Below are 22,576 nucleotides of genomic sequence, written 5' to 3'. Positions count from 1 at the left end.
AGACCTGGTGGAGGTGGGGATCTGCCTTGTAGTATTTAGCTGAGCATCCTAGGAAGGGCAGGGTCCTGATGGGAGTCTGGTGTGTCCATGGATCAGCAAGGAGGTCATGATGTTCTGTTATTTGTCCAGGATTAATCAATACAAAGCTTCAGTCCCAGTCTAGTGCTGTAGTGCTAGAATTTTACACCTAAATATTTTCTTACTTCGTGGGCGCTGCAAATTTTATAACTGCAGGTTTTACTTTTTTTTCCTTCTAATTATCTTTATTTGAGTATCTTTAGTAAATAAGTTGACTTTAAGTTCTTTGTTTCTTTTGAGATGGGATCTTGCTATGTTGCTCAGGCTGGTCTTGAACTCCTGGGCTCAAGTGATCCTTCTGTCTTGGCCTCCCAAAGTGTTGGGATTACAGGCATGAGCCACCATGCCTGGCTGATGCTAAATTCTTAACATGCCTAGTATATTTTAAAAAATAATTTTAACCATTTTTAAATGTACAACTCCGTGGCATTAAATGCAATCAGTGTCGTGCAGCCATAACCACTATCCATCTCCAGAACTTTTCCAGCATTCCAAACAAAAGTTCTGTATCCATTAAGCCATTAACTCTCTTCCCTCACCTCCATTGCTGGGTAATGTCTACTCTATTTCTGTCTCTATGAATTTGCCTGTTCTAGATATCTCATATAAGTGGAATCATACTATGTGTCTCTGGCTTATTTCACTTAGCATGCTTTCAAGGTTCATCTATTTTGTAGCATTAGTAAAATTTTACTTTTTATGGCTGAATAGTATTCCATTGTATATGTAGGATATACACATTTTACTTACCCATTCACCTGTTGATGGTCATATGAGTTGTTCCCACATTTTGGCTATCATGACTAATGCTGCTGTGAACACTGGTGTGCAAGTATCTGAGTTACTGCTTTGAGTATATGTCTAGAAGTGGAATTGCTGGGTTACATGGTAATTCTACAATTAACATTTTTAAAGACCACCAAACTGTTTCTCACAAAGCCTACACCATTTTCCACTCCCAGCAGCAATGTACGAGGGTTCGTTTTTCCACATCATCTTTGCCAATGGTTTTTTTTTTTTTTTTTTTTTTTTTAGCTCCCTGATTTTCACAGGGCATATTTTCATTTTTTAAATAGCCATCCTAATAGGTGTGTGAAATGGTACCTCATTGTGGTTCAGATACTACTTTTTTCACTGACTACTGGAAATAGTCAAATTTGTGATGCATCTTTAATAGCGGTGTGTGTGTATATATATATGTGTGTGTGTGTATAATATATACACTTTTTTTTTTTTTAAAGAGACTGAGGCTTCCCATCTTGCCCAGGCAGGTCTCCAACTCCTGGCCTCAAAGGGTCCTCCCATGTCATCTTCCCCAAGTGTTGGAATTACAGGCATGAATCATGGTACCTGGCTGGTGTGTGTATACACACACACACACACACACACACACACACACATATAGTTTTTGTTTTTTGTTTTGTTTTTTTTTTTTTTTTTTTGAGACGGAGTCTCGCTCTGTCGCCCGGGCTGGAGTGCAGTGGCCGGATCTCAGCTCACTGCAAGCTCCGCCTCCCGGGTTTACGCCATTCTCCTGCCTCAGCCTCCCGAATAGCTGGGACTACAGGCGCCCGCCACCTCGCCCGGCTAGTTTTTTGTATTTTTTTTAGTAGAGACGGGGTTTCACCGTGTTAGCCAGGATGGTCTCGATCTCCTGACCTCGTGATCCGCCCGCCTCGGCCTCCCAGAGTGCTGGGATTACAGGCTTGAGCCACCGCGCCCGGCCTAGTTTTTGTTTCTGTATTTTACAAACCCTTGTGTCAAGGGCTGACTTTCAATATATTGCAGTGAGGGAGCTGCTCTGCCACGTACGAAACCCCAAATGATGTATACATTTTTGTTTGGCCCTAGTGACTCTTTTTATGACCCAATTCTAAATTTATACCAGTGGTTCTCAACTAGCAGTGATTTTCATTCTCTGTCCTTCCTGCTGGTGACATTTGACCATGTCTGGAGACATTTTGGGTTGTCACAACTAAAGGAGGGGGTGCTACTGGCATCTACTGGGTAGAGGCCAGGGATGCTGCAAAACATCCTACAATGTACAGGGGAGCCTCCCAAAACAGAATTATTTGGCTACTTCCAAATATCAGTGCCAGGGTGGAGACTCCCTGGATTATAGCTTGTCATATTTCAGGTATCTTCAAAACGTGCCTTAATTCCTTTTGGGAGTAAAGCAGAATATATAGTAAGCTCTTGTGAACTAAATGACGTTAACATTGTGATAAAGATGCAGAAGGTATAACTTTCCTTTTATGCTACTATCTATATGTGTACTCAAATTATATATAATTGAAATTATTTATTGAATTAGTTGCTAATTAATAACCTAAAGTACAATGTGAGATAAAAATACTGCTATTGATATTTCCAAAAAATTACCATGTTCCTGAAGGAAACAAATCTAGACATCTTTCACTGAAGATGGTCTTTCATTAAATTAAAAAAAATTTACTGGGCCGGGTGTGGTGGCTCATGACTGTAATCCCAGCACTTTGGGAGGCTGAGGCGGGCAGATCACCTGAGGTCAGGAGTTCGAGACCAGCCTGACCAACATGGAGAAACCCTGTCTCTACTAAAAATACAAAATTAGCCAGGTGTGGTGGCGCATGCCTGTAGTCACAGCTGCTCAGGAGGCTGAGGCAGGAGAATCACTTGAACCCAGGAGGCAGAGGTTGCAGTGAGCTGAGATTGTGCCATTGCACCCCAGCCTGGGCAACAAGAGTGAAACTCCATCTCAAAAAAATTCACTGAATGCAATCACGTGCCAGATTCTCTGTTTAGAACTAAAAATATATGGGTGGACCAGGTGGATGTAGTCCCTGTACCTTCAGAGCACAAACCTCGCTAATGAACATTTTGCATCAGGCCAACCTTTTTTTTTTTTTTTTTTTGAGATGGAGTCTTGCTCTTTTGCTCAGGCTGGAGTGCAGTAGTGTGATCACAGCTCACTGCAACCTCCACCTCCCAGGTTCAAGTGATTTTCCTGCCTCAGCCTCCTGAGCAGCTGTGACTACAGGCATGCGCCACCATACCTGGCTAATTTTTGTATTTTTAGTAGAGACGGGGTTTCACCATGTTGGCCAGGCTGTTCTTGAACTTCTGAGCTCAAGTGATCTGCCCACCTCGGCCTCTGAAAGTACTGGAATTACAGATGTGAGCCACTGTGCCCCACCCATTTGTTAACAGTGTTTTGATGCCCCTCCTCTTTTAAAGTTGAAAAGCTGAAGGCAACAGAAATTCTTATAAAATGGAAAACTTTAATTGTTTAAAGCAAAGGCACAAGTAAACATTTCAGGTTATTATACAATGTTACAATAAAAAATTCCAACAGTAAAATGAAACACATTATAACTTTGCTCCTTGGTAGTATACTGAATGTATTATTCTATCATCTCCTCTTTGGAGTGAAAAGAAAGGATAGGCAGATCAATGGATGTGATGTAAAAACTTGGATCATAAATAGCATCCACTATATCTTTAACCAGAAATTGAATTTCAGTAGAATTAAAATTAATTTTTAAAACTTAGTTTTGTTAATAATAGAGCAGCAATAACTTTCAAGCTAAAACTCATTGTTTTAATAAGTAAATAATTGATTTCATGAAATGTTCGCTGTCAATGTCTGGTATGTTAATGTACATTAATCAAGCTGGTCATGAAACAGTTTTACCAAAATATAATTCATATACTTATTTTACTTTAAACTTGAATATTACAGTGCATTATATAAAAGATAAATGAGAATAAGGAACTAAATTATTTCTTATGATGTCAGATATAATATACTTAAAAAGGTGTAGACCTTATTTTCAATCAAAGGCACTATCTGGAGAGTTAACAAGCTGCATCATGTTCAGAGCTGAGAAAAAGTTTTTCTCCTTCCCAAATAACTGGCCGATTAGTTGAAACCTGACATCTCAGCTAGCAAACACTGAATACCTAGTATCTAGCCAAAAAACAAACAAACAAACAAAAAGACGGTGGGGGTAGAAATTGTGTAAAGTTACATCTTTGACTTCTTTTCCCAGGAAGAAAAAAAATTTTTTTTTTTTTTTTAAAGAGATAGGGTCTTGCCATGTTGCCTAGGTTGGAGTGCAGTGGTTATTCATTCACAGGTGTGATCATTACACACTACAGCCTCAAACTCTTGTACTCTAGTGATCCTCCTGCCTCAGCCTGTTGGATAGCTGGGACTACAGGAGTGTGCCAATTTTTAAAAAGGCTGTTGAAGTGTTTTATTGATCTAAAAGTGTCTGTTTCATTAACTCAATGCAATTTCCATTTTATTCACATCACTTGTATCCTATACTCGCAGCTTGTCAACCCAGGATGGCAATGACAACCAGGAATGTAATTATCCCAAGGGAGCAAGCTTTCTTATTATGAGTCATTTCAGTCACTTTTCTCCCCTGAATATTACTCAACTCTAAGTGTTTAACTTAACAACATTTAAATATCACAAAGTGTCAGAGATTAAATAAAATTTATCAAGAGAACATTGTTCAATGCTTCAAAGTCTTCAACAACATACTTACATTAATTTGAATGAAAAGGAGTCAAACCAGGGCATGATATCCTATTGCATCCTAAAGGCCTGGAAGATTTTAAACTCTTCTGAGGTGTATTTGAATCAGATCTTCAAAGAAAAGAGTGTTATTTCTAGTTTTTTGTTGTCCAAATTACAAGTTTCAACGAATTAAGGTTTCCTTACCATGATTCTTTTAACACCTAATTCCTAATCAGAAATGGTACTTAAGAATATCAAAGTTTAGAATTCAAACATGATTCTGAAAATTTCTTATCTTAAAGTCAAATGATAACCTTTACTCAATAAAGTATACCCTTAAAGGTCTGTGATGCATGCTTTAAAGAACGGTGATGGGATTCTGGAATTCTTTCCTTTCTTTCTCCTTCTCGAAAGATACCGATATCTTTCTACAATTTTCTATGGAATAAGAGACTTCATCATATAAAATGGCTGGCATGTTTTCCCTTTTGAATAGTTCTGAGTATAAGATCCACCATGAAATTTTACGTTTCCAAATCATAAGCTTAATAGCAAAAGCAAACAATTTGACCTACCACTGAGTTAAACTGAAGAAGAAAAACCTGCATTTTAGAGTATCTGTTATCAAGGGTTAGCAAACTTTTTCTGTAAAGGATCAGATAAATATTTTAGGCTACCTGGGCCATATAGTCTCCCTCGCAATGACTCAACTCTGCTACTGTAGCACAAAGCAGCCATACACAGTATTTAAAAGGGTGAGGATGGGTGTGCCCCAATAAAACTTTACGTATGGATTTAAAACGGTGAGGATGGGTGTGCCCCAATAAAACTTTACGTATGGACACCGCAATTTGAATTTCATATAATTTTCATGTGACACAAAATATTAGTCTGTGGAACTTTTCCCCCAACTATTTAAAAAAGTAAAAAGTGGCAGCTGACTGGAATAGCTTGTAGGCTGCAGTTTGCTGACCCCTAGTCTAGATCATTCAGATCTCTTGATGTGAGGGTCAAAGCAATAATGTGGCCATGAATCATCTCACTTCACTTGGGCATTGATAGCCTTTTGAGCTGATAGTATAGAACTCCGAACGAAAAATCCCCAAAGCACAAGACAATCCTACGAGTAAGTAGTATCTACACTTACAAATTGTGTAGAGCTTGTAAGTGTTGATACTCGATATCTATCTGCATATATATTCAGGAAACATTTAAATCAAATTTATTTAAATTACATTGTCAAAAAAGCAGGGAACTGCCAGGTGTGGTGGCTTACGCCTAGTAATCCCAGCACTTTGGGAGGTCAAAGCGGGTGGATCACCTGAGGTCAGGAGTTTGAGATCAGCCTGGCCAACATAGTGAAACCCCATCTCTACTAAAAATACAAAAATTAGCCAGTCGTGGTGGCGTGCACCTGTAGTCACAGCTACTTGGTAGCTGAGGCAGAAGAATCGCTTGAACCCGGGAGGTGGAGGTTGCAGTGAGCCAAGATCGCACCACTGCACTCCAGCCTGGGTGACAGAGTGAGACTTCATCTCAAAAAAACAAAACAAAATAGGGAATTGAGAAATTCTTCAGCTGAACCTTTTCAAAAGCTTTGGTGTTAAGGAGATCTAGGTTAAAATCTTGGCTCTCACTGGGTGTGGTAGCTTGCACCTGTAATCCCCACACTTTGGGAGGCTGAGGCAGGAGGACCGTTTGAGACCACGAGTTCAAGACCAGCCTGGACAACACAGTAAGACACCTGTCTCCATATTAAAAAAAATCTTGCCTCTGCTACTTACTAGCTTGTAACCACAGGTAAGTCATTTAACTACCAGAATTTAGCCTGGTGTTAAGGACAGACACAGGGGTATGTTTTCAATTTCATTTCTCAGGCAAGCAAATACCTATAAAAACCTTCCTGGAAAGCCTAGTTCAAAATGTACCTGAAGGCTTAAGTCCTAGGTTTTGACAGAAAACTACTTATCTTTTACTCTATTTCATAATTTTTTTCTCTGCACGCAACATACTGTGCAAAACTGTGCCTCCATACATACTGAATTCTACTTTTCTCTTCCAAGGCTTTTTTCCATAAGTTAACAAAAAAAAAATTTTTTTTTCATAGGCTAAAATGAGAGTAGAAAGTACCCAGTCAACATATTCATGTCATCTTTCCATAGTGCAAGTATAATTTGGGTGTTTTCTCTAATTTATCAGTGACAGGCATCCTGTTTTCTTGGAAATAATATCTAAATGATAAAGGAAAAACTGGTAGGAAAGGATTCTTATGGCTTTATCTATAGAACAAAAACTAGAGATTCTGAAGATCACGTTCATAGATTATTTGTAGATATAATTGCTATGTTTCTTGGACCTTAGCCCATTACTTAAATTATATTCAGTAGAATATTAGCACTAACTAATATGTGCTATAACCTCTTCAGTCATGAAAAATTTAGTAGTTACATACACATGAAATAAGATTCCACCAATAGTGTTTTCGAACAGGCATCAGTTATGAATTTGCTAGTGCTGAATGCTAAGCAAAATACTAAAGCTCTTAAAATATTAGTGTTTTATTTTTAACTTTTCATTTAACCTATTATTTACAGAAGTCCTGTTAGATGCCAAAAGCAGTCATTTTGCAACATGTATGTTTTCATATAAAATGATGTTCAATGTTAGATGGTACAGATTTATAAATATGTACAAATAAACAGTATGTCTGTAGTTAACCTACTACTCTGGTAACCAACACATGGAAGCATCATATGCACATAAAAGTTAAACATTAAAACAAAACTTAAAACTCTCAAAACAGATAAGCATGAATTTGTGTTTATATAAAGTCTTTGCGTGTGGGGACTTTCAGTGGCCCACCAATAATTTTCATGGAAAAAAAAAAAACCTCCCAGATACAAACACACAAGGTAGGCTGGGTGCGGTGGCTCACACCTGTAATCCCAGCACTTTGGGAGGCTGAGGTGGGTGGATCACTTGAGGTCGGGAGTTCGAGACCAGCCCACCCAACATGGTGAAATCCAGTCTGTACTAAAAATACAAAAAATTAGCCAGGCGTGGTGGTGCGCACCTGTAGTCCCAGGTACTTGGGAGGCTGAGACAGGAAAATTGCTTGAACCCGGGAGGCGGAGGTTGCAGTGAGCTGAGATCACACCACAGCACTCCAGCCTGGGTGACAGAGTGGATCTCTGTCTTAAAAAAAAAAACAACAATAATAAAAACAAAACACAAGGTAAATCAGACGTATGTCTTGGTCAAATGTCTGTAGACAGCCACCTTGAGAACAAATTGATAAACATAAATATACAATTTGCTCACTGAGCATAAAATATTGCACAAGAGCAGTTTTGTCTGAAGAAAACTCAATTTTCCATAGTTTTGAACTTCAAAATGGTTCCCCCATATAGATATAGTTGCATTTTCTAAACAAGAAACATTAATATTCGGTAATACTGTTAGAACCTTGTTTTACACATTAACCATATACCAGTCTACTTTATGGCAATGGTAAGTCAGTGGTAAAGATTTGGCAAAGATAAAAAGGCAGATAAGACTGTAAAATATATATATATGTATATATATATGTACATATGAAACAAATTATTTCCAAAAATCCCTAATCATATGATAGCTGATCCCTTAAATAAATCCACAGTCTAGGTCACAGTGATGGTCAGACAGTGGTTGAATACGACTCTCTTCTTCTCGGGGGCCGCTCCTTTTGAACCACTTGATTGCTCTCTCTGGTCTCCAGCACACTGTCTTCTGTTTCGCTCTCACTACCATCTGCCACTGCGGGGTCCAAAGACATCGAGCCAGATTTTCCGTGCAAAGGAAAACCAACACCAGTTTCCTGTAAGGAATTATCTATAAAATCTTCATCGGAGGAATGGAATGATTCATCATCTCCTATTAAATGGTTGACAATGTGGATTCCATCAAAAGGCGGTTGGCCTGAGAAGCCCCTCTGGCCTTTTAGGCACCTGAGCTGTTAAAACAAAATCCAAATTAATATAGTCAAATGGGGGAAACACACACACACCAAAAAGCAAACATTTTTAAGACTCTTAGCAAAGTTTTAATAATTTGTAAATCATTTTCATCATTTACAGAACTATGGAGACATTTTAAGGAAGAAGGAAGTTTAAGGAAGAAGATGCCTTATTATTTTTCTATTTACAGGTATAATCATAGTTACTAATTTTTGAGTGCCTTCTATGTGTTATATAATGGGCTTATAACTTATTTTTATTTTTTTTTTTTGAGACAGGTCTCAGTCTCACTTTGTCACCCAGGCTGGAGTGCAGTGGTGTGATCTCAGCTCACTGCAACCTCCACCTTCCAGGCTCAAGCGATTCTTCCACCTCAGCCTCCTGAGTAGCTGGGACTACAGGCGTGTGCCACCATGCCTAAGTTTTTTGTATTTTTTGTAGACATGGGGTTTCACCATGTTGCCCAGGCTGGTCTCAAACTCCTGGGCTCAAGCAATCTGCCTGCCTCAGTCTCCCAAAGTGTTGGGATTACAGGTGTAAGCCACCACACCCGGCCTGTAACTTATTTTAATTGAATCATAACAACAGAGCTATGTGGTAGATTTTAGTATTTACTTTTCTCATTCTACAGATCAGGAAATGGAGACTCAGGAAGAGTAACTTACTAAGGACATATGTAGCTAGTAGCAGAGTTTACAGTCAAATTAAATCTTCAATATACTAGAGATAATATAATGGACTCCATGTACCTATCACCTAATTTCAACAAGTAACACCCATCACGGACAATCTTTTTACATTACACCCCTCTTGTTCCTGGATAATTCTGAGATAAACTCCAGACATCCTATCAGTTTATCTGTACATATTTTGCTGGCATTTCTAGAAGGTATGAACTTAAAAACCATACTATCACACACACTATCTTGAGAGAATGTCTCCATAGTTCTGTAAATGATGAGAATGATCTATAAATAATTAAAACTTTGCTAAGAGTCTCTATCCTGTTATAATAGCCCAAAGGCCAGCATATCACTGTCACTCACAGTGGGGGAGGACTGCTGCTTCCTACTCATGAGGTTTCCTTCTGCATGGGGGGAGTGCCAGTCCAGTATAGTATTTCTGCCTTCTCTCCCCAACTCCCCCTGGGGAGAAGGTGGGGCTTCTCTTAGTGGGGAGGAGGAGAGAGGAATGGTATGCCTCGCTCATCTCTTTTCCCTTTCTTCCCATCTTTTAGAACGAGGCTCAAGTACTCAATCCGTGGAGTTTTGTAGTATAAGACCCTCACATGAGAAGGCTTAAGGAGGTCAAAAGCTACCTGTTACTGGGTGGGAAAGTCTGACTAATTCTAGAGTTTAGTATTGAAAAAACTGTGCCACATTTAAATCTAAACCACATTTTCCAAAACCAGTTTTATCATAATTAAAACTGATTTATTTTCATCATCTGCCACTTCTTTGCTCAAGTTTCCTCAAACTGCCAAACCCACAACCATGATAGTACCAGTTCTACTCACATACAATTAAGTCATCAGCTCTGCCCTCAAGAGTTTATGTTTTAAATATAAAGCTTGATTTTGACATTCTGTCACTTATTTCATTTCTTTCACGCACCATGAATTTTCTCCTACAATAAAGTGAAGAGTAAAAAACCAAAACCAAAAACAAGAATTAGCTACCAAATATCTACTCTGACTATTAAGAATCTTGCTAAAATATGCTCCACGTCTCCTACCCTCATCCTTGGTTCTAAGGGACAAAGTCCTAGTCACAACCTTTCAATTCTTTAGATAAAGGCAATGTGAAATATTCAGGAAATATTACATACACTTTCAAAACTAACGGTTCTAAGAATAAAGACATTACAGCCTCGCCATAATACCTCCCAGCTTTCCAGAAAGACTTCCAGGAAGAAGTGAAGAAACCTCAGCACTTCCCTGCTTATACATGACAGCAAGAATCAACAGGGATGCTGGGACTCAGAACACTGATGTCTGGCCCAAACAGACCTTCAACTATAAAATTCCTGTGCCCTAGACCAAGTGGACAACTTTATAGTGAGGTACAATGTAATTTAAATAATACCATTCTCCTTGGCAGAACAGAGGGATCTATACTTGGAGTTGAATCTTTAGGAAAAGGGCATAGAGCACCACAAAGGCCTCCTCAAGTTTGTGATACCCACTGCATTGTTACAACTGCCACGTTCTGATGCAACATCCTATCGCCATATTGCAACACACGATTTATAGCTCCAAGTGTTAAATTAAGTCAGTTAATCTCTTCCTTTCTCTTTTTCCCCCAGACCTTTTTGAAGAAATCATATGGAACACGTGTCTTCCTTCTTCCTGGCTGTTATAAAGGAGGAGTATGGCAGAAGAACCACAACTTCCCAACTGTTTGGAAAGCTGCAGCTTTCCTTTGCTCTAACAAAATTTACTGCAATTAAAACATGTAGCCTCATCATCAGATGTAATTATAGAAAATTAACTATAGGTTGAAGGGTCATTTCCTCAACATCAAAGGAATCTCACTAACAGCTGTTAATATGGAATAGCAAAGGTAAAGGAATTTATTGGTGGAGAGAAAAAATGGTGAAGGTAAGCGACTATCTGGTAAAACTGAAGCTATCCCTGGTTATCTGTCCCTTAGACTTAGGTGTGTGCACACTGGATCTGATGAGGGAGGAGTCCTGTACTAGGCCTGGAAGTGGGCATTTGGGGAAGGAATTCCAGGGTACTGAGTACCCAGAATATGTTCTAGAAGGGGTTGCATGAACTTCAGGGTCTTCTGGGAGTCCTCATCCTGTGGAAACGGGTTTGGCTAGAAGAAAGCCACAGCTGGGCCCTCTAAAGTGTAGTCCTGGCTATCTGATCTAAATGGTATACTGCTTATCCTTATTACCAGACTGTCAGGGGCAAACTATATTTAGGCAACAACAAAAAGCAGGCAGACAATCAACCTTCCCAACCCCCCCCTTTCCTCCAAACAAACAAACAAAAATCCTTCATGGGTATTATCAGTAGCAAACTGAGATTAGCATATTTCAAAATGTAATCCACTAGTCATCTGCATAAGAACTGAGGATCTCTGTCAAAAATGTAGAAACCCTCTTGAGATCTAAGGATTCAAAATTCTGAAAGCGAAATCCCAGAACATACATTTTTTACATGCATCTCAGGAAATTTTGAAATACGGTCAGACCTCTATTATCAGTGGGACCCACATTCATGGATTCAAACAATTGTGGGTCCAAAATAATTAGGAGAAAAAAAAGGATGGTTTCCTCTGTACTGAACATGTACAGACTCTTTTCTTGTCATCATCCCCTAAATGATATAGTATAACAACTATTTACATAGCATTTACATTGGATTAGGTGCTACAAGTAATCTAGAGATGACTCAAAGTATATGGGTGGATGTCTGTAGGTTATATGCAAACACCACATCATTTTATATAAGGAACTTGAGCATCCATGGATTTTTGGTATCCATAGGGATCCTGAAACCAATCCCCCATAGATACCAAGGGATGACGGTGCCCTAAACTCTCAGAATCACTGTGGTAGACCCTCTGGTGCAAATAAAATGGGGCTGAGACAGAAATAAGTCGATTTAGCTGAAATGGAACTATTGATTATTTAGGACAAAAGTGCTTCTGAACTATGAACATCCGACTAGTGTCTGGTATATAGAAATGTACGTGATCTTTCCAGTAGTACAACCAAGCTGTTCTGGGCCAATTCTACCACCTGGTGGTTGACACAAGGAAAACTGTTTAAACGAACTTTTTCTGCAACTTTCTTCTTGTGGTATAGAGGTAGGGTCTAAAGACCTATATAATTAAAACGCCTGAATAACTCTGATGCACATCTCAGAATAGGGACCACTACTCTAGGCAATGGCTTTTGTTTGTACTTTGGTTTTGTTTGAAATCTCTTTGGGCTCATCAGGGAATCAGGAATCTGATAAAAACTACCCATTTGAAAATTACACATACATAATTTATCATATGCTTTTTTTTTTTTGGTAGGCGGGAGACAGGGTCTGGCACTGTTGCCCAGGCTGCAGTGCAGTGATGCAAACTCAGTTCACTGCAACCTCTGTTTCCTGGGCTTGAGCCATCCTCCCGCTTTAGCTTCCCAAGTAGCTGGGACTACAGGTGCCTGCCACCACACCTGGCAAACTTTTGTATTTTTTGTAGAGATAGGGTTTCGCCATTGTTGCCCAGCTGGTCTTGAACTCCTAAGCTCAAGCCATCTGCCTCCCTTGGCCTCCCAAAGTGCTGGGATTACAGGTGTGAACCACCATGCCTGGCCAAGTGTATGTTTTCGAGGCCCATTGTCTTTCCTAATTTTTGAATACATACTACATGAGTATCTTCAAACATTGAGCAACAACAAAAATTCTCTGTGAAATGCCAGTAAAAAAAAAAAGGTATTATATTTCCAGGTAAAATGAGACATGGGTTTTTTAAAGTCACTGAACGTGCGTGGAAGTATTTTTGAGACTCGCTAAGGAAATAGAGGCACCAGCACTCTCTGTAATTTTTAGTAAAAGACTCCTATCTGAGGGAATCTTGGGATTCCCCAAAAAAGGACCTCAGTTTGATCAACCTACAATGAAGGTCAACAAGTCCTACCCAGGAATTCAGAACACCTACTGGTCTTTAGTTCCCTAGTCTTAATTACCAGAGATTTGAGGATAGTATCTACGAGAAGCCAGGAAAAAAAGGCAATTAGGGGAGAAGAGACTATCTGGGAAGAAGAAAACTTGTAAAAATCATTTATTGCCTCTGCAGACACTGCATCTATGTAAAAATAACAGGATGCTATAAAAAAAAAAAAAAACAAAAAAAAAAAAACAAGAGGTCTTAGACATGAATTTCTCTGACCTGAAAGTAATGAGCTTCGAGACTGAAAAGGCCTATCAAGTGTCCAGGACAGTGGATAAAAATAGACCTATACCATGATACATCACAGTGAAATTTCAGGACACTTGAAAGAAAGAAAAGGTAAAGCTTCCCGCCAAAAACAAAAACATGGTTTATATAAAAGATTTAAGAATCAGAATGGCATCAGACTCTCCAACTGCAAAAGACAAAGCGGTGCCTTCAAAATTCTGAGAAAAAATAATGTCTACATTAAAATTTTTATATTTATCTTCAATTTTAAAAATACCCAAACTACCAAATAAATGTGAGGCTAAGTAAGAGTTAAGAGCAACAAGGCCTTTTTTTGTTTTGTATTTTAAACTTCTTTTGGGTCAATCATGAGATGTAGAATCTAATAAAACCTTTTTATGGTTTATCTCCCATAAACCATTTTTTCAGGAAAGTAGATGATATGCTCCACCAAAATAAAGTACATCAAGGAAAAAAGGCATCTTTTGTCCTTGACGGAAGAAAGAGGAAGTCCAGTACTAAAGTATGGCAAAAGGAATACCTAGGGTAATGAAAAATGTCCCCAACATGACAGCTGTGCAAGAGACCTATAGGCATCCAGCCCAGACTAGAGACTGCAGTGGTCAGAAGAAAGATTTCTTCAAGAAGATGAAATTCATAGAACACCTAAATTGTTGGGATAGAGGAGATTAACACATAAAAGGAGATTTCATGACACTAGAGGACAATTACACATAAGAGAACACACCAAGCAAATGAAAAAACCAAGGCAATCATTCGGGCCCATGTATACCGGCAAAACAGTCACATTAAGACACTATTTCCATATAACTGATGCTATTTGGCAATAAAAAGGAATGAAGTACCGATATATGGATGAACTTCAAAAATATTAAGCAGGCTGGGTGCAGTGGCTCATGCCTGTAATCCCAGCATTTTGGGAGGCCGAGGTGGGTGGATCAGTTGAGTTCGGTACTTCGAGACCAGCCTGGCCAACATGGGGAAACTTCGTCTCTACTAAAAATACAAAAATTAGTTGGGTGTGGTGGCGCACGCCTGTAATCCCAGCTACTCAGGAGGCTGAGGTATCAGAATTGCTTGAACCCCAGAGGCAGAGGTTTCAGTGAGCCGAGATCATGCCACTGCACTCCAGCCTGGGAAACAGAGTAACACTCTGCCTTAAAAAAAAAAAAAAAAATATATATATATATATATATATATATATATATGTATATAAAAATATATATATGAAAGTTAAGTGAAAGACACAGGAGACCATATATTATATGATTCCATTTATATGAAATGTCCAGAATAGGCAAATCTTAATAGAGACAGAAAGTAGATGAGTGGCTGCCTAGAACTGGAAGAGAGAGAAGAAGAAAGGGGGTGATTGCAAATAGGCATGCAGTTTCTTTTGGGGTGATAGAAGTATTCTAAAGTTGTGCATATAGTTGCAAAACCACACAAATATGCAAAACCCATTGAATTTTATACTTAAAATAGAATTTTATGATATGTAAGTTATATCTTAATAAAACTTTTTTTTTTTTTTTTTTTTTTTTAAAGTAGAGCCAGAAAAACAAGAACATCATTTTCCAACTCCCCTGATAACAACATCTTGGAAACATGTGAAAAATAAAACTTCCCAGGCCCTGTCTTCAGTCTCCACTCCAGAAGAAAGGCCTGAGAAGAGGCATACTTAAGCGCTTACGTGCTTGCTGTTCTGTTGTGAGTGACATTTATATAATTCTAATGATGTAAATGTAAACTAATGATGTACATCCTGTAAACTAATCTAACAAAAATCACTACATTAGTAGAATGGAGGGATAAAAAGTTTGTGGGTTCATGGTGGGGGGTGAGGAGGATGAAAAAGAGATAAATCCTTCGCTATGTAAAGATGCCAAAACTGAACACTCAAGAATTAGAGGCCAGGCACGGTGGCTCACATCTGTAATCCCAGCACTTTGGGAGGCTAAGGCGGGTGAATCGCTTGAGCCTAGGAATATGAGACCAGCCTGGGCAACAATGTGAGACCCTGTCTCTACAAAAAACACAAAAATTAGCTGGGCGTGGTGGCGTGTACCTGTAGTCCCAACTACTCAGGAAGCTGAGGTGGGAGGATTGCTTGAGCACAGGAGGTCAAGGCTGCAGTGAGCTATGATGCCACCACCACTGCATTCTAGCCTGGGTGATTAAGTGCGACCCTGTCTAAAAAAAACCAAAAAAACAAAAAAAGAATTAGTTTGAAAATAGTGGCCTGCAGAAAGCAAGTAAGAGATTGCTTCTTTTTTTTTTTTTTGAGACAGGGTATCACTCTGTCACCCAGGCTGGAGTGCAGTGGCACGATCTCAGCTCACTGCAGCCTCTAGCTCTCAGGCTCACTCCCACCCCAGTCTTCCGAGTAGGTACAGGCATGGGACACCACACTTGGCTAATTTGTGTATTTTCTTTACAGACGGAGTTTTGCTATGTTGCCCAGGCTGGTCTCAAACTCTTGGGCTCGTGCAATCCACCCACCTTGGCCTCCCAAAGTGCTGAGATTACAGGCGTTAAGCCACCCTGTCCAGCCAAGACTGCTTCTTTTTGTAAAAGTCTTTTAATTATTCTTTGGCTCTTTAAATTATGTGTATGACAAATGTAAACATTAAAAAATTAAAACCTCCACTTCAAAAGAAGAAATAAAATATATGCTTTATCCAAAATTCAAAGACTGACAGCTGGGTGTGGTGGCTCATGCCTATAATCCCAGCACTTTGGGAGGCCGAGGCAGGTGGATCACTTGAGGTCAGGAGTTCAAGACCAGCCTGGCCAACATATGAAACCCTGTCTCTACTAAAAATACAAAAATTAGCTGGGTGTGGTGGTGCATGCCTATAATCCCAGCTACTTGGTAGGCTGAGGCAGGTGAATTGCTTGAACCCAGAAGGCGGAGGTTGCAGTGAGCTGAGATTGTGCCACCTCACTGCAGCCTGGGCCACAAAGTGAGACTCCATCTCAAAAAAAAAAAAAAAAAAAACCAAAACCAAAACCAAAACAATTCAAAGACTGACATTAAATCATAATCAAATAGTGTCAAAAAATTATCAATGATTGCGTGGACTTTTTTTTTGCAGGCATTTTAAAAGCTTAACAGCATAAGAAACTACTGGAAATTGTCAAAAAATGGTCTTCCATATTTTAGTTTTATTATTTACTACATAAACTATACCTCAACTAAAGGCACCTTAGAAAATAAAGCAATTCTATAGTTCACAATCCAGAGATAATCCATTAACATTTTAATATAGCTTTCAAGATAATTTCTCTAACCTTACTTACTTTTCAAAAATGGATTGGTCATTACGCATGTTGTTTAATAACCTGCCTTTTTACTTAATAACATATCAAACATTTCTTGCTGTCATAATCTTTAACTGGCTGCATGGTATCTCATTTAGCAATGTGCCATCATCTGCTTAACCGATTTTGTTTGAAAATTTAGTTTTCCATCTCCTCACAATAGCACTGCCATAAACTCAGTTTCTGAACTCACAGTTCTTCAGAGCTGTCTTATTCTTTCGTTAAGATATATGGCCAAAAATATGAAATACAGCACGAGTTTTAACACTGAACTTTGAACACAGAACTTTGATTTCTATGTTTAAACTGTCCTCCAGAAAGGTGGTTAAGAATTTACACCCTTGCTGGGCATGGTGGCTCATGCCTGTAATCTCAGTATTTTGGGAGGCTGAGGCAGGCGGATCACAAGGTCAGGAGCTTGAGACCAGCCTGGCCAACATGGTGAAACCCCGTCTCTACTAAAAATACAAAAATTAGCGGGGTGTGGTGGCAGGCACCTGTAATCCCAGCTACTCGGAAGGCTGAGGCAGGAGAATTGCTTGAATCCAGGAGGTGGGGGTTCACTAGCTGAGATCACGCCACTGCACTCCAGCCTGGGTGACAGAGCAAGACTCTGTCTCCAAAAAAAAAAAAAAAAAAAAAAAAGAATTTACACCCTCAACAACACTGAAAAGTTCTGGTTTCCCTACAACTTTGCATCCTTTTTTGCTTTTTCATTTTTGTCAGTTAGATAAGTAAAAAGTTTAAAACATTCATTCATGAGACAGGGTCTCCCTCTGTCACCCAGGCTAGAGTGCAAGGACACAATCATAGCTCACTGCATCCTTGAACTCCTGGGCTCAAGTGATCCTCCTGTCTCAGACTCCTGAGTAGCTAGGACTTAACAGGTGCATGTCACCATGCATGGCTTTTTTTTTTTTTTTTTGAGACAGAGTGTCGCTGTGTTGTCTTGGCTGGAATAAAGTGACAAGATCATGGCTCACTGCAGCCTCAAAACTCTGGGCTCTAGCAATTCTCCCACCTCAGCCTCCTGAGTAGCTAGGACTACAGGAACACTCCACCACACCAACTAGTATATATTTTATTTCTGTAGAGATGAGGTTTCACTCCGTTGCCCAGGCTGGTCTTTAACTACTAGCCTCAAGCAATTCCCTCACCTCAGCCTTCCAAAGTGGTGGGATTACAGTCATGAACCACTGAACTTAGACCGTGACTAACTTTTTTTGTAGAGGCAGGGTCTCACTATGTTCCCTAGGCTAGTCTTGAACTCCTGGCCTCAAGCAATCCTCCTGCCTCAGCCTCCCAAAGTGCTGCAATTATAGGTGTGAGCCACGGTGCCTGGCCTTTAACTTTTTATTTTGGATATTTTTTTTAAAAAATAAAGTGAATAATTCAGTGAACCCCCATGTTGTCATCACCTTGCTCTAACAATCATTAAAATATGGCCACTTTGTTTCCATGTTAACATTCCCCCCTCCACCCTCACCCTGGCAACCACGGACTATTTATTTGTAAGCAAATGAAAAAGGATTTTTAAATAATGATCTTGGCCTGTTGAAATAGCTATATTTCAGCATTTTTAAAAATTTAATATATATATATTTTTAAAATTACATAATCAAATTCAGTCCTTCACATTATTTTATCTTCAAAGATGGGTATATAAAATAAGTAAAAACAAGTTTATGTTATAATCTTTGTTTCTTTCTAATGAATGTCTTCTAGTTTCTGTAACATTTTAAAATAATGTATTTCAGGTATTCATTAGATGTGCTATCTTCCAAATAACATCAGCAAAAAGAGTCACAACTACCAGAAAGACATTCTCATTGGCTATTCAATTCAGCGAGCCGCTCTAGAGTCCTTACTTCTGTGAGAATATTAGAGATGTTAAGAGTAGCCTTCTGACTTGCTAATTCTCTAGACCAGTAATTTGGTATGTATAATAACCGCCTGGGTGACTGGACGTGGTGGCTCATGCTTGGAATCCCAGCACTTTGGGAGGCCAAGGCTGGCAGATCACTTGAAGTCAGAAGTTCGAGATCAGCCTGGCCAAATGAAACCCTGACTCTACTAAAAATACAAAAATTAGCCGGGTGTAGTGGTGCATGCCTGTAGTCCCAGCTTAGCCCCAGCTACTCAGGAGGCTGAGGCAGGAGAAAGGCGTGAACCTGGGAGGTGGAGCTTGCAGTGAGCTGAGATCGCACCATTGCACTCCAGCCCAGGCGACAGAGCAAGACTCCATCTCAAAAAAAAAAAAAAAAAAAAAAAAAAAAAAAAAAAAAAGGAACTGCCTAGGTTTATTATTAAAAAAAAAAAAAAAGATTCTTGAGCCCTACTCTCAAACATGTGAATTCAGCAGGACAGGCCCGGGAGTTTGTATTTTAAACAAGTACCCCAGGTGATTCTGAAGAGGGTGGTTGGTCCATAGATCCTACTTTGAGATGCCCTGCTCTAAAGAAACTGGATTTGGGAATTGACTATATTAGACCATGTTAAGAAAATCTGACAAGGGTAAATAAATTTAGAGGTAAAGATTCCTTGTTAATTTATCACTTCCATTTTCACACTGTCCACTGACATATTTTTAAAATACTCTAGCCTAAATGTGGACACACAACCAACCAGAGCGGGGAAAAATCAAAATGAAAATAAACATGAGGCTAGTAAATAATACCTTTAAGATATGACCTAGTCTTGGGAGTTTACAGATACCTTCACCATCTAGTTTCAAATCTAGGCCCATTAAGGTGTTTTGTGGGATTCATCACTGAAGCGCACCCAATTTTAGACATCTCAACAATCACAGTCTACACTTCAGAGAACATGTGTGTTTGGGTGAAACAGCATCAGAACCTTTTCTTTTCTTCTTCCTACTAAGTGTCAGTCTTCAAGTTTTATTCCAAGGATCAGCTTCATATCCAGGTGACAAGCCACATCCTTTAAGGAATAATATGTCCACCCTTAGGAATATAATCTTAGTTTACAGACATTGATAGATCAACTACTTTTTTGTTTTTGTTTTTAGACAAAGTCTCACTGTGTTGTCCAGGCTGGAGTGCAGTGGTGTGATCTCAGCTTACTGTAACCTCTCCGCCTCCCAGGCTCAAGCAATTCTCCTGCCTCAGCCTCTTCAGTAGCTGGGATTATAGGCGCCCACCACCACACCCAGCTAATTTCTTTTGTATTTTTGGTAGAGACGGGGTTGCACCATGTAGGCCAGACTGTTCTTGAACTCCTGATCTCAAGTGATCTGCCCACCTTGGTCTCCCAAAGTGCTGGGATTACACGCGTGAACCACTGGCGCCCAGCGAGATGAAGTATTTTTTAATACAACAACTCAACAGCCATAGGAGAGACACATACATTGGGGTGTGTGTGTGGGGTAAGTTGGAGGGGGCATTTTGTTATAATAAGATATGAGTCAATTAAGAATCAGTGCCAATGACAATGTTTTATTTATTTAGTTATTTATTTTTAAGACAGAGTCTCAATCTGTTGTTCCAGGCTGGAGTGCAGTGGTGCAATCTCGGCTGACTGCAACCTCTGCCTCCCAGGTTCAAGCAATTCTCCTGCCTCAGCCTCTCGAGTAGCTGGGATTACAGGCCTACACCACCATACTTGGCTAATTTTTGTATTTTTAGTAAAGATGGGGTTTTGCCATATTAGCCAGGCTGATCTTGAACTTCTGGACTCAAGTGATTCACCTGTTTTGGCCTCCCAATGCTGGGATGACAGGGGTGAGCCACTGCACCCAGCCAACAATGCTATTTTGATAAAATCCCACTAATATACCTTGATGTTTCTTGACTAGGTTAGTAATTTTAGGTTGACTTTTGGAATATTCTTATGATAATTTGTTTGAAATTTGTGGATTAAAAATGATTAGGTGCCACTGCTAACATTTTAAAACCATTCTTCATGATCAGCTCATCAGACACTGGTACTATTATTAAACCATCAGTCTGTTGCTTCTTTCAGACCCAGGCTCTCATTAGAACAGTAGGAAAGTTTTGCTGTAATTATGTTCCCGTTTTATTTATTTATTTATTTTTTCTTAGGCCAGATATCCATACCAACCCAGTTTTAGATAGGTCTCAGAAGATTATCTCTATGGAAACCCAGGAACTTTAATATAAATGTATACACACAAACATACAAATGAAATATATGTTTCTTAGGGTCAGGCCCTTTCCAACACTTTGAGTAGGGTTTTGGCTTCTAGAACAACTGAGTCTGTACCAATTATTGTTTTTGTTTTTCTTTTGAGATGGGGTCTCCCTGTGTCACCCAGGTTGGAGTGCAGTGGCACTATCACAGCTCACTATAGCCTCCACCTCCCTGATTCAAGCAAGCCTTCTGCCTCAGCCTTCCGAGTAGCCAAGATCACAGACATGTGCCACCATGCCCAGCTAATTTTAAAATTATTTGTACAGATGAGGTCTTGATATGTTGCCCAGGCTGGTCTTGAACTCCTGGGCTCAGGTGATCCTTCCACCTTAGCCTCCCAAAGTGTAGGGATTACAGGCATGAGCCGCTGTGCCCAGCCACCAATTATTCTTTCTAGGTAGAAATTATCACATGGTGTCACATCTGAAAAGCCTAATTAGATACGAAAACATGTGCTTAAAATATGGAGGCAAGAGAGCATGGTAGGTCTGAAGAGCTGTTAAGAAGTTTAATATTAGTCTATGAAGGTGTTTGGGTTAGGGGGAGTGACATGGAGGAACCTTAAATGCATATTGCTAAGCAAAAGAAGCTTAGCAAAAGGCCAGATAGTGTATGATGATGACTATATGACATTCTGGAAAAAGAAAAATTATGGAGACAGTAAGCAGTGGTTGCAGGAGTTCAGGGGGGAGAAGTGGGATGAACAGGTGGAACATAGGAGATTGTTAGGCAGTATAACCATTTTCTATTCTACTGTAATGGTGGATACATGTCATTATATATTTGTCAAAACATATAGAATGTACAACACAAATGTAATGTACAACACTAATGTAAACTATGGACTTCAGTTAATAATAATGTGTCAATGTTGGCTCATCAATTGTAACTTATGTATTAAACTACTGCAGGATGTCAATTATAGGAGAAACGCAGAAGGTGTTGAGGGGGCATATGGTAACTCTCTTAATTTTCCACCTAATTTTTAATTATTCTGTAAATCTGACTGTCCCCCAAGATAAAGTCTACTGGTTAACAATTAGATGTTCAGTGTTTTTTCCTATGGCCACAATGCTGTAATGGCAAAATTGCTTGAGAAAAGTTTGACACTATGTGTGTTTCAAGAATGTATTTAGGGCCAGGCGCAGTGGCTCATGCTTGTGATCCCAGCAGTTTGGGAGGTCGAGGCAGGTGGATCACTTGAAGTCAGGAGTTCGAGACCAGCCCGGCCAAAGTGGTAAAACCCTGTCTCTACTAAAAATACAAAAATTAGCCAGGCAAGGTGGCACACGCCCGTACTCCTAGCTACTTGGGAGGCTGAAGTAGGAGACTCGCTTGAACCTGGGAGGTGGAGGTTGCAGTGTGCTGAGATGGTGCCACTGCACTCCAGTCTGGGTGAAAGAGTGAGACACTGTCTCGAAAAAAAAAAAAAAAAAAAAAAAAGGAAAAAGAAAATAATATATGTATTTAGGCTCATTTTAAAGTGAAACAAAACACAGGAAAATGCACAGATTTTAAGTGTACAAGTTGGTAAAATTTTACTTACATAAATAGTCATGAAATTATCACCCAGA

At 39.4% G+C, this 22,576-nt stretch overlaps 1 protein-coding gene across 8 annotated transcripts in view; it reads right to left on the bottom strand.

Moving 5' to 3' along the window:
* Positions 1 to 3,318: 3,318 nt before the first annotated feature.
* Positions 3,319 to 22,576, bottom strand: part of LOC105485393 (ecotropic viral integration site 5) — a 288,203-nt gene continuing 268,945 nt past the window's right edge. For 7 of the 8 annotated variants that reach the window (XM_011747705.2, XM_011747708.3, XM_011747709.2 and 4 more), the window contains one exon: positions 3,319 to 8,579. In XM_011747705.2, coding sequence (XP_011746007.1) covers positions 8,265 to 8,579 — 315 coding nt within the window. In that variant the 3' untranslated portion in view covers positions 3,319 to 8,264. The remainder of the gene's footprint in view (positions 8,580 to 22,576) is intronic. The other variant, XM_011747712.3, reaches the window with a different exon arrangement.

Source organism: Macaca nemestrina, chromosome 1 (genome assembly GCF_043159975.1).
Source record: "Macaca nemestrina isolate mMacNem1 chromosome 1, mMacNem.hap1, whole genome shotgun sequence".
Lineage (NCBI taxonomy): Eukaryota > Metazoa > Chordata > Mammalia > Primates > Cercopithecidae > Macaca > Macaca nemestrina.
This window is presented reverse-complemented; position numbering and strand designations above follow the sequence as displayed.